This window comes from Terrapene carolina, unplaced genomic scaffold (genome assembly GCF_002925995.2).
Source record: "Terrapene carolina triunguis isolate 2854851 unplaced genomic scaffold, T_m_triunguis-2.0 Scaffold58, whole genome shotgun sequence".
NCBI classification, from domain to species: domain Eukaryota; kingdom Metazoa; phylum Chordata; order Testudines; family Emydidae; genus Terrapene; species Terrapene triunguis.
Window position 1 is genome coordinate 77,669,842 of NW_020664409.1, and position 12,141 is coordinate 77,681,982.

General features: G+C 40.3%; 1 protein-coding gene across 1 annotated transcript; it reads right to left on the bottom strand.

The window, feature by feature from the left end:
• Nucleotides 1-211: 211 nt before the first annotated feature.
• Nucleotides 212-4,591, bottom strand: FBXO43 (F-box protein 43). Its single transcript, XM_024217249.1, has 4 exons — nt 3,042-4,591; nt 1,924-2,026; nt 645-833; nt 212-520 (listed from the first exon to the last, which is right to left on the bottom strand). The coding sequence occupies exons 1-4, from the start codon at nt 4,589-4,591 to the stop codon at nt 272-274; spliced, it is 2,091 nt and encodes a 696-aa protein (XP_024073017.1). The 3' UTR covers nt 212-271.
• Between the last annotated feature and the right edge of the window lie 7,550 nt (nt 4,592-12,141).

Genomic DNA, 12,141 nt, shown 5'->3' on the forward strand with positions numbered 1-12,141 from the left:
TTGAAAGTACTTTATTGAAAAATTAAGATGTTGGAAGTGTCTGGCTACATGACGGGTAAAACAAGACATTAAAAGTTTAAAATTTTTTTCACTTTTTTCAAAAAAACTTACCAAAATGCACTAAGTTAATTTAAGATATGTACATGAGAAATCATCAGCTTAATTATTGGGCAAAATGACAATATTACTTTCAAAATATGCATAATTAATAAAAAATATAGACAAGATCAAAAATTGAGAGAGAGTAGGGAAACCTATGTTCCTTATAAATTTAGAGTCGTTTTAAATTTCTCTTGCTTTGGGCACTTCCTGGAAGAGCATCTTTTTTATTTCGCCGCTTTGCAGATGAACTACTGCATTCTTTTGACCCGTGGAAGGTGCACAAACACAAAATACAAAAGTCAAATGCACAGGCTTCTCGGCTACATAGTCCCCTTTTCTTTAAGGGCTGATACTTAGCTGGGCACTGACATCTTGGACAAGGTTTTAAAGCTTCATCAATAAAAAGGGTTTTGGCAATCTGTGTCAAGAGGGGAGAAAACGACATTTAATATCTGCAGTTCTTGACTGTACATCTTAAGAAGTCTAAGATTCGTCTTAAGAAATCTTTATTTTCAATGCTAACACCTGGCTACATTGCTTACCTTAAGGTACTCTTCCTGTTTACTAGTTGACTGGGGAACAGAACTGCATCCTGTAGGTGTTAAAAGCTCATTGCAAGAAGGTGGTGTTTGTAACACAGCAGTTTTAGCTTGAGCTTGAACAGGTCTTAGAGCAGATCTACTTAGCATATTAAGTCTTGTGGCAGCATCTTCAACATGCAAGAGACATCCCTGTTACAGATGATGATTATAAGAAGAGAAATCAGCTTCAATGCGTACCAAGATAACCAGTAAAAAGCAACAGAGGGTCCTGTGGCACCTTTAAGACTAACAGAAGTATTGGAGCATAAGCTTTCGTGGGTGAATGCCCACTTCATCAGGGCCGATGAAGTGGGCATTTACCCACGAAAGCTTATGCTCCAATACTTCTGTTAGTCTTAAAGGTGCCACAAGACCCTCTGTTGCTTTTTACAGATTCAGACTAACACGACTACCCCTCTGATACAAGATAACCAGGGCTTTGTTTAATATAGCTTGCTTTGTTTTTGTTTTAGAACTATTTTTATTGTTCACAATAAAGAGGTACAAAACATGTAAATTTCTTCAAGTACAAGTTTAGTATTTAATGGACAGGTGGACAAAACAGGACCCATTGGAGGAAATATTGTGGTCTATAAAGATCAGTTCAGGGTGACCAAATCGATTCTCCTTTACCACTTAGAAGACCTCATCACTCCCTGCAACTCCCTCCGATATCTTTCCTTCTTCAGAAATCTGAATAGGAAACGCTTCCAACTGCTTATAGGATAGTCACTTCACATTGGGTCACTTCAAGGAATCCCTACCCTAGAGGTAAGTTAAGCCACAAAGAAAAAACAAATCAAACAATTGGGAAGAAGTCACAATTTTAGTCCTACTGGACCTACAAGCAGGGATTAAAATGGAAGGAAAAAAAAAGGGGGAGGTGTTGAAATGGGGCATATGAGAGATTAAGAGGAAGGGACAGGATTTTAAACCCAAAACCTGGTTCGCTTTAAATTTGTTATAATTTGAGGAAAATCCTATTGATTCCAAGCACTACATGTTTTAAACATTTTCCTTGAAGTGTGGCTAGAGTAAAAAGACTAAAAATGACATTTTGTTACTCAGAATAGGTCTGTGCGTGTATTCTGAGTCATATCTACTGGGTAAAGATTTTACAACTCATCGTCAGCTGGGACATTTCTGCAGTTTGCTAGGATCTTTACATTCTTCCCCTCTCCCCAAATCTTTCCAACACACCCAATATTTAGAAAAATACTCCCTTTGGGAGATACATTACCCCAGCTTCCGCCTTCAGCTGTTTTATGTACCGCTTTCTCCTGAGATATGCATTTTTGTCTTGTATAACAATTTCACGCCAGTTCTTGCTTACTTTCCAAATACTGAAACAAAACAAAAAAATATCATCCACCTTTCAAATTTTGCTTAAGTTTTTACGAGTGGTATAGTTTAAGATCCTAATACTAAAAATTAACCCCTTCAGTTTTATCATGACTTAAAATGTTATCTTGATCATTTTGCAGAATGTTGCAATATACTGTAACAAACTCCACTTTACAGACTTTACTTGAAACATAACATTGCCTCACATATTCTTCTGCATCACCATGTGGAATTAAATACAGATGGGGTAAGGGAGGGCTCATCTCCTAAGACAGAACACAAGGTAAAAAAATCATTGACTGCTTTGCATGGGGTAGGAGAGTGGGGCGGATTGAGAGCTGAGGGGAAGAGGGTTGGAGCAGAACTAGGGGGCTGGATCAGAGCTGCTGAGCGTGGTGGGGGGAGGGCTGGAGTGGAACTGGAGGGACCAAGGTGGGAGGATTGCATCAGGCCTGCGGGAGCTATGGCTGAACTGAAGGAGGTAGAAGCTGGGGGAGAAGCTAGGTATCTGGATAGGCAGGGAGCTGAAGAGGAGCTAGGTGACGGGGTTAAGGGGGCTGGATTGAGGCTGTGGGGGGACAGGACTGGAGGGAGGTGAATTTTGGAACTAGGAAGGGGGCCCCCTAACCTATTATAACACTAGAAGTCTCTGGGGTCTTGTTATGCTACTGATATTTTTTTACTAAAATAATATTTTAGAGTTGCAACAAAATATTGCACCATCATAAACTGATGCTCTGGGAAATGAGCTGAGCTTAACATTTATGAATATTTTCACTGATTAAAAAAAAAGGGAATTAATACCCTAAGTCTTTATTATTAGATAGAACTTAATTACAAGTGACATTCTTTCATCTCTTTGTTACTTCAAATGCATCAGTAGTAAATTAATGTTACTTTTGTTACATGGGAGTAATACTGTTCAGGCCACTGTTCCAGCTCCACAACTCAGTAGCAGGGAAAAAACCCTTATTTTCAAAATTTTGAAAAAGAGTATATAGTTGTATTTCTTACCTGCATAGGCTTTCCACAGTCAAAGCACCTAAAACTATAGCAAGAATATGCTTTAAATCTCTGTATTTTAATTCTGTTAAAATATCTAATTTTTCAAGGCCCATTTTTTTGCCTATGAGTCCAGCAAGAATATATTCTAATACAGACATTTCAGCTCTTTCAGAGTTCTCCAAAAGTCCATTTTGCTCTGGTCTTTTTCTTTTGCTTCGCATGAAGATTTCATGGACTACTTGTAAAGCAGGCGTTCTTGATAAATCCCCAAGATTTAGAATCAAATCTCCACTATTCTCCTCATTAAAAACCAATCCACTGTCTTCACTGGCAGGGTCTCTTGCTACTTTTAATTTATATTCTGAATTAATTAGCGTAATATCATAGTCTTCCTCTGTCTCTGACTGTGAACCCCGTTCCCGAAGGGTGGATAACCTCCTCACTCGGTCTAGTTTTCTTAACTTTCTTTTAGCATCCAGAAGTTTGGAAACTTCCTTCTGTTTTTGAAGGAGTTCTTGGAAAGATCCCTCATGATCTGAAGAGGAATCTTCTGATTTATCTAAGCCAAGGGAATTAAACCCACTGTCTTCAGGCACTGAAAAGTCCAAGTCACTTACCACATGAGTAGGGGGAGTATTTGTGTCAAGTAAATCAAAGTTAAAATCTGCTATTAGGTTGCTGACTGGAGTCAGAAATTTATCCTCATTCGTCTCAGACAACATACAACATGTAGGGGTTCTAAGCAATTCCAGGTAGGTGCTTTCATCATTAATGCTTGTAAGGGCACTATCACTGAACTCATTAGGAGTCTTGTCAATAATAGTGTCCTTAGAAGTATTATGGTGAATTGGAGATAAACATTCAGGTTCTGACAACAAGTTGTTTTTACATTTGGAATCATCTACTGTAGAAGTCCTTTGCTGTGAAAAGGCAAGTCTCAATTTTTGGCAAGCAGGACTAAACTCCTCAGTTTTTAAAGTGCTAGTAGCTAGAGGTTTGTAAGTGTTATCTCTAGGAGAATACGAAGAACTTTTTGAAAGTCTTTCTTCAAAACTGAGAACATGAGATAATGTTTTTTTCCTACTGCAATCCGACGAATTGGCTTGTCTTTCAAAGCATCCTACAATGCCTCCCAAAGCAGTTTTAGACAGAAGCAGTCTCCTACGCAGTGATGAGTCTTTTTTACTTACTTTCGGAGTTTCAAAAAAATCTGTAGCTACATTTGCCTCTCTTCTTTCAGATAAGGAGATAGAATTCTTTCCATTTTCGATGGGAGAATTCTTTCCATTTTCGATGGGAGACAACACTGGAATTACTAAATTAGGGTGTGAATGTTCAGAATGCTCATGTAGTAATGATAGATGTCTCGTGCTCAGTTCATCTTTATGTTCTGCATCAGTATGATCAAAGCTAGGGTCTTTTAATGATACATTATATCCACTATCATGAAATATGGAGGTGGAACAAGAGTCTTTAAAGCTGGAGTATTTCACATTGTTGCTGGGAGAAGTCAACCTGCCTCTTTTAAGAATAGACAGCACTGAGCGACTTTCTGACATCTTTCACTTGGAATTTCTCTGATTCTGTAAAGTGAAGACAGCATTTTATTTCTAGAATGAGCCATAAAGAACTTATTTTAAATACAGTTACCAATGGATATCAAATTATATCGAAGATGATTTATTTTCATTTAAATAACATTCTTTCACCATCAAAATAGTAACCATAGTGAAAAATATTTTTATTGCATCTCTGTGGAAACAGCACTCACACTCTCGCATGATGGATGCACTATCGATATTTAAAGTGATAAATAGATAGTAAATATTTTACTGATGTAAAATAATGGGGATGAACAGCTTAAAAAACATGGCATAAGAAAAACCAAGTAAGTGAAAAAACACATCTGATTAAATAGCTGATCTACCAATCATCATCATCATCCATGAAGAATGGGTTCAGTCTGATCATAGACAATGGGCAAAATTTTGGCCCAATTGAGGTGAATAGCAAAACTCCTACTGACTTCAATAGGGTCAGAATTTCACCCTTCATGTACATAGAGTCCCTCTACTTTCTGCCAGTTCAGTTCTTGAGAGCCAACAGGGGATTGAAACTCATGAATTAGTTTATTTTATTAGTGCTGATGGGAGAAAAGAAAAACTGCCACAAAGGCTTCTGGTTTGTTTAAAGAAAGAGAGAGCCCTGGCGGCTGATAATCCTAACTAATTGTCTAGAGAGTCAGCAAGCTTCCACAAATTTATTCAGATCCTTCAGTCCTTCAACACTGGAAACAGTTGAGTTCCAGTTACACAAAAGGGACAGTCTAGTGTTGGTCACTACACTGCTCCAAGACATTTTCTTTACAGCTTTGAACAGAAACCACCAACAATTTCTGCTCAGTCTCTTGGTGATCTGGGGTAATATAGCTCCTACCTTATAATTATAATAATATAATATATAATAAATATAATTAATGGAGATATCCCATCTCCTAGAACTGGAAGGGACCTTGAAAGGTCATCGAGTCCAGCCACCTGCCTTCACTAGCAGGACCAAGTACTGATTTTGCCCCAGATCCCCAAGTGGCCCCCTCAAGAATTGAACTCACAACCCTGGGTTTAGCAGGCCAATGCTCAAACCACTGAGCTATCCCTCCCCCCTTGTGGTTATACAATTTATAGGCGCTGGAGAACTAATTAGCACTCTTCCCCTATATGTGGGGAGAAAAAGATACTCTGCCCTATGGTAATAAGCTTTTTGCACAGTCAGAAAGGACACATTCTTTTCAAGGGAACAACAGAATTAGGTACTTATGTGATTTCTCTCTGAAGGATATGATTACCTGAGGCATTGATTGCTATTTCTATAAAGATATAAAAACGTATTCCCTCTCCTTCCCAGGTCAGACTGGCAAGGACATAGACCAGGTTACTATTTTGCAAGCCCAGGACACAGCAGACGTAAGAATATTTTGAATAATGTAACCATAAGGACAAAGATCTCATGAGCCACCAAAGCTAGCAAAAAGTTACACATCTTTTAATTCCAAGCTTTGCAGCGGTGTATAATAGTTTCTAACACTAGTAAATTGGGAAATATACTTAGAGATTGTCACTGATCTCTCATACTAGACAAAAATAGGTCTTCATGGGCCATTTACCAGAGTGGGATGTCTTCAGTGTACCAAGGACCCTGAGCCAGTTGGGCCTCCCACTACTAGAAAAAAAAGTAGTTGTGCCACCCTCTGTTATGCAGAATTATCTTTTGATGGATTTGGGGCATTGAATTACCCAATATCCCAAAGATGAAAGGTCCCTTTTTTTTTTTTAAATTCCATTTGCTAGTGGTGGATGTGTAAAGGGGAGAGTTTTTCTTTGTAGTAACAAGACTACAGCACACAGTGTGTGGGGAAACTAATGCTTAGATAAAGGGCAAGGATAAGGCAGACACAGAGTACTGGCAGGTGATGAGGCAAAAGACTGAACAGTAACATAGGAGGTAGGGTTTTGCCAGTAGGATAATAAATGCTTGTAAGTGTAGGCTAGGGTAAAGAGGTGATACATGACCAGGCTTGTATTGGGACCAACAGAAGGGGAGGACTACATGCAAGAGGTCCAAACACCTCCAAAGTAAGTGGATCATAACAGGACACAGGGACTTGGTAGACCTAAATGAACATGTTGGGAGTGCTCAGAGCAGAGCCCCTACAGAGTACACAACAGAAACATGCTGAGGGAAGCAATATGAATCAGCCAGATGCATTGAAAGGCACTCTGCCTGCAAAGAGATGCCGAAAACCTTCTAGAAGGGAAGGAGACAAAGCTGTTTTAGAATTAAATTGCTAAATAGTTGTAAATAGCTTTTAAAATAGCCATTCAAGGCTCCAATATTGCAAAAACATAGATACTGTACATACTTATCTTTAAACACATGAATAGTTCCATTGCATTTAATGAGACTATGCATGCACTTAAAGTGAAGCACGTGCATAAGTGTTTGCAGGATCTGGGCCTTGCTTTCCAATACAGTCAAAATACAGCGGGAAAGGTGGAGGGGGGGTGCGGAGGAGGACGACAATATTTACTTTTAGTTCTAACATTACAAACAACTGAAAGTAGAGGATATCAAAAGCTGTAATTAGGATGCTATACTTTTAAAGAAGTAAAAGTTGATCATTTCTCTTTGTCTCAAAAGGAACAGAAGGTAAAAAAGGAAAAAAAGAACTCATGTAACACTGTAACAGAGATCTGAACTGGCAGAGAGATGTGGCAAAAATAATTTTTGCCTTATTAAAATAATATCCCAAAGCACTACAAACTTAACAAAAAAAAATGTGGGGAGGGGGAATGGGGGGAGAAGAGAAGAGCACTTCTGAGCTTCTTATACACTTCCTTGAATTGACACTATATATTCTTAAAATTGTAGGGGAGAAGCACTGAAATAGAGCAGACAAACAGAACATGATCCGTAATCATTCTTGGTAACACTTCCTAACCCGCACCCCAATCTTGCAAACCTTTATGCGTGTATTTGATTTTATTTCAGTGGGAATACTCACAGTAATAAAGTTCAGCGTGTGCATAAGATTTTGCAGGATTGAGGGCATAATGTTGCAAATCCAACATTAAAGGGAAAAAAAACCTTTTCAAAACTTACTAGTATACATTTACGCATCAAGTTCACACAAACCAAGTCTCATTTCATTTGAGGATTGATATCTCCCACTGGAGTGAAATATTTTTTCTTTGTAATTCAGTGAGACATTTAAAACCTCCCTTAGTATTCCTTTTTCAATATTTTCTTTATTCAAGTTATTCTAGATTTGGTGCTTTAATGAGAGTTTTCTTCTTTAACACAAGGAAACATGTTTAAATCCAATAATTTAGTAGCCTAATGATACTTAGATGCTACACTTCATTTTTCAACCATAGATCTCAGAGTACTTTGCAAAAGGAAGTGTCATTATCTCCATTTCACATGTGAGAAAACTGAGGCACGGTGAACCAGTGGCAGATTAGCCACTGGGCCAACAGGGCTGTGCCCAGTGGCCCCAGAATATTGGGGGGGGCATGGCCAATTGGGGGCCCCATGTAGGGTGGCCAGATGTCCCGATTTTATAAGGACAGTCCTGATCTTCTGGGCTTTTTCTTATATAGGTGCCTATTACCCCCCACACTCTGTCCCTATTTTTCATACCTGCTATCTGGGCACCCTAGCCCCATGCTCCAACCCACTTGGCACTCCTGCTGGGAAGCTGGGTCAGGACACTTGGGCTTACCCTGCTCCGTGCGCCTTCCTGCTGGGGAGGGGAGCAAGCCCCCACGCCCTGACCCCACTCCCCGGCAGGAGCACCAGTGGCTCTCAAACACAGTGGCTCTCAAATGGTGATCAATGGACCACCAATGAGCCACAGAGTGCTTCCTGACAATCTACAGAATGAAATATTTAGAGAACCAAGCTATGGGAGGATTAGGATGTCTAGAGAGGAGGTGTTCCATGTGAAGATCCCTCTTATGAAGTGGCTCAAGGATGCAATGATTACTGTGAAACAGGAGAGCATAGTGGCTAGAACAAAGAACTACCAGTCAGAGGACTGGGTTCTGAACTGACTGCCATAAGCTTCTTTTAGATTAGTAATATAAAAGGTGTATGTTACCTGCATCACCGAAATTATTTCTGTCCTCCTTTCTCAGTGCACCTGCTATTTTAAGCAAAGGGATAGAGACGCATTCTTGGTACAGAGATGAATAGTCTTTTCCAGTATTTAAATCAAGTCTGGTCTCTGCAGCAAACAAACTTTACCTGAAGATTCATCAAGCTATGCAAGTATCCTAATCTAATTGACCCAAAATGAGTCATTACAACCCAACAATATTAATTACCATGAAGGATGCTGTAGCTAATCCCCCCTGCACAATGGGTATGCTACTTACCCAGCTTTGTGAAGCAATTTGAGATCCTCGGATGACGAAGTGCTATGTGATGCGAACAGCCGTGATACTTAACTGGAGGACAGCGTTCCAGAATAAGGCAAAGGCAGGAGCAAAAATAAATCAATGCATTCCAAAGGTATTAGGCAGCTCGGAGGCAAAATACGTTCAAGTCACAAAACAATTAATTTAACCAATTAGTCTATATATTTATTAGCTGTAACCTCCGCAGTTAGTGCCCGTAACAACAGCAACGAGGCTAATTGACTAGACCAACCACCTAAGGAATAACACCTGTAGGACTCTCAGTCACCTTGAATGATGGGCCCCAGGAAGGCAGGAGCTTCACCCCCGCATCCTTCTCCGGCAACTCAATGGGCAAAGGGAAATCTCTGCCCCACAATCCTGGGGCTTCTCCGAGGGGGTCAATGGGGCTGAGCGATGGGGACTGAAGTTAACAACATGCTGCAAGCAGGACTGGGAGCAGTGAGGGGTACCGACCCTGCTGCCCCCGCGGGGCGCTGCTCTCTGCCTCTTGCCGAGGCAGCGCCGAGCCTCTCTCTCCCCCGGCCCCACCGCGTTGCCCTGGTGAGGAGCCGCCGCCTCTAGCCAGCACCAGTTCCCCGCATGCGGCTGCTGTTGGTTTCCCTCGCTTGGATTTGAACTGCCCGCCCTTATCAACCGCTGTAGCTTTCCCTCCTCCCCCTCAGTGCTGCCTCCTGGCACGGGGGGCCAAAGCAAAGAAGGGCCCAGGAGCAAGTCCAGTAAAGGGGGGAGGGAGACTACCTCTGTAATTCCCCCGCCGCCCCCCAGTAGTCAGTCAGGAAATATACAGTGCGCGTGACGGTGGCATCTGAGGGAGCTCTGTTGCAGAGACCGAGCCCCATTCCCCCCACCCTCAATACTTCCAGGGTGGTGTCCTCCTCGTCCCCACTGCACCTTCGGAGGCTTTTTGCCTCCTCGTTTCCTCCCTCCCCCCGGGCTAGGCTCGTTTTCCTACTTCTTCCCACATGTGTAGGGCTGCTGCTTCTCTCCCCCTTTCCCGCACTTTTCTATTGCTACTTCTACCCCACAGCACCTCTAGTCACCCCAAGGGGGTACTGCTTCTAGAGAGCCTGTCTGAGGTGAGGAGGCTTCACCCTAATGTGAAACCTTTAGGAGCCTAGCTTCGAGCCAATGTTTTTAAAGGAGCTAAGCCCTGTCTACACGACCAGTTATATCTATACTAAAGAAATTAACTTGAGTTGGATGATTGCCAATTAACTCAAATTAGCCTACACATTTGTACGTGGTGATAGTCCCGCAACAAACATTTGTGGAGCAGCATATACAAACGTGGTACCTCTCTCCGGCTAGCTGACTATCAGTTAACTTGAGTTAAAAAAAAAACCTAGAACAGATAAACCCTAGGTGCTAACGAGTTAAGGAGCACCCTCTTAAAACGTGTCAGCTAACATGTATTAAAACGAAACGAACAAAACACATGCTTTCCTGTTCTAGAGCAGCCAAAAATCCCGTCTCCACTGCCACTGACTTCCCACACACTCAAAATTAATACACCACAAGGCAGGACAGGGAGCTTGCATCCAGTGGTTGAGAAGACTTGACAGGTTGTCTTGAACTCTAGTTCTACAAATTGGGAATGAAGACATTTATAATGCAAGGACATGTGAAATACCAAATAGTGTGATGTAAATTGTAGTTGTGCTCTTTCTATATTAGGTATTATTTACTTTCTCCCCCATTTCAGAGGTCACATTCTACCCATGTTCTCCTTAAATTTTTAGTCTTTACTTGGCTCTTTTCCCTTCAACCTCTATTTTTTCTCCCATCTTTAGGACAGTGTCAAATCTGAATGAGTGATTTGAAAAAATATTGGATTTAAATGTCTCATTGAAACAAACATCAAAATCCATCCTAACAAAAGGGAAGGACTCAGAAATAACGTAAAGCCAAAATCCCCAGGCATGAGGTTTGGCAAGTGTGCTTACCCTCTTCCCCCTTTTCACACCAGCTTCTGTTTTTCCTACCTTTTAAACCAAAACAGCAACATGTTCTGACACCATGGTGATGAGAATGATATCAATAACTAGACAGACTGCAAAGCCTCACAACTTTTGGGAGCCTGAGGAAATCTTATTTAAAAGGTTATAAAACCAAAGCATGGGACATTCTTAAATTTATTTTACTTTTTATGTAAAACATAATATTGTATTAGATTAATGCAACTGCAAATGTATCAGATTGACCCATTTGGGGAATATAACAAGTAAAAAGAAGGGGCAAAAGAAGAAACAACATATTGATAGGTACTATTCTTTGTCCTTCTGTGAGGGATTTTTTTCTAAATTGCTTTCTATTACAGTATTTTGATAGTCTTTAGTTATTATTGGAGGGTGCAAACCTAAAAGAAAAAGACAGAAGGGGGGAAACAATAAAATACTAAAGTATTGTAACAATAAATAGACTGGAAATGTTTACTACAGCAATATCTGTTTCATAAGATTTGGAAGATCCTTATGACTAAATAAAACCATTTGAGGCGGTTTTCGTTGTATCATTGGCAAGAGTTTAGCTTTTTTAAAGATAAGCCTGTCCAGAAGTTGTGGGAAAACCCACCTCTGACATTCAAACTCAGATGGAACTATTTTACTTCAGTCAAAAAATTTTAAGAAGGTCTAATAAATTGTGGTGGTGGTGGGATTTAGGGGCTTGTGTTCTCCTGGTCAACATGCAAAAGCAGCAAAGAAGGAAAACTGACAGCAGTATAAGTGAGACAAGGTGGGTGAGATAATATATTTTATTGAACCCCAACTTTAATTCACCCACTTTGTCTCTCTAATATCCAGGGCCCAACATGGCTAAAACAACACCGCATATAGCAGTATAAGTGAACATGACATATCAGAGTGATTTAGACTAACAACATATTCACCTCAAAACAAAATATATCCCGTATAGCTTTAAAAGGGGGGAAATAATCAGCTTTCCAAAAAAAAAAAAAAGGGTAAAAAGGTTTTTTTTTTTTTTTTTTTTTTACTTTTATATGCTAAATATTTAAAATAAATGAAGCAGTGAGCATTTTTAACTTAACTCTTCACACACCCCTCCTACCTTCTTCTTTTACAGATCCAAAGCACATGCTTTTGGCACTTAAACTACACCAAAGGGAATGT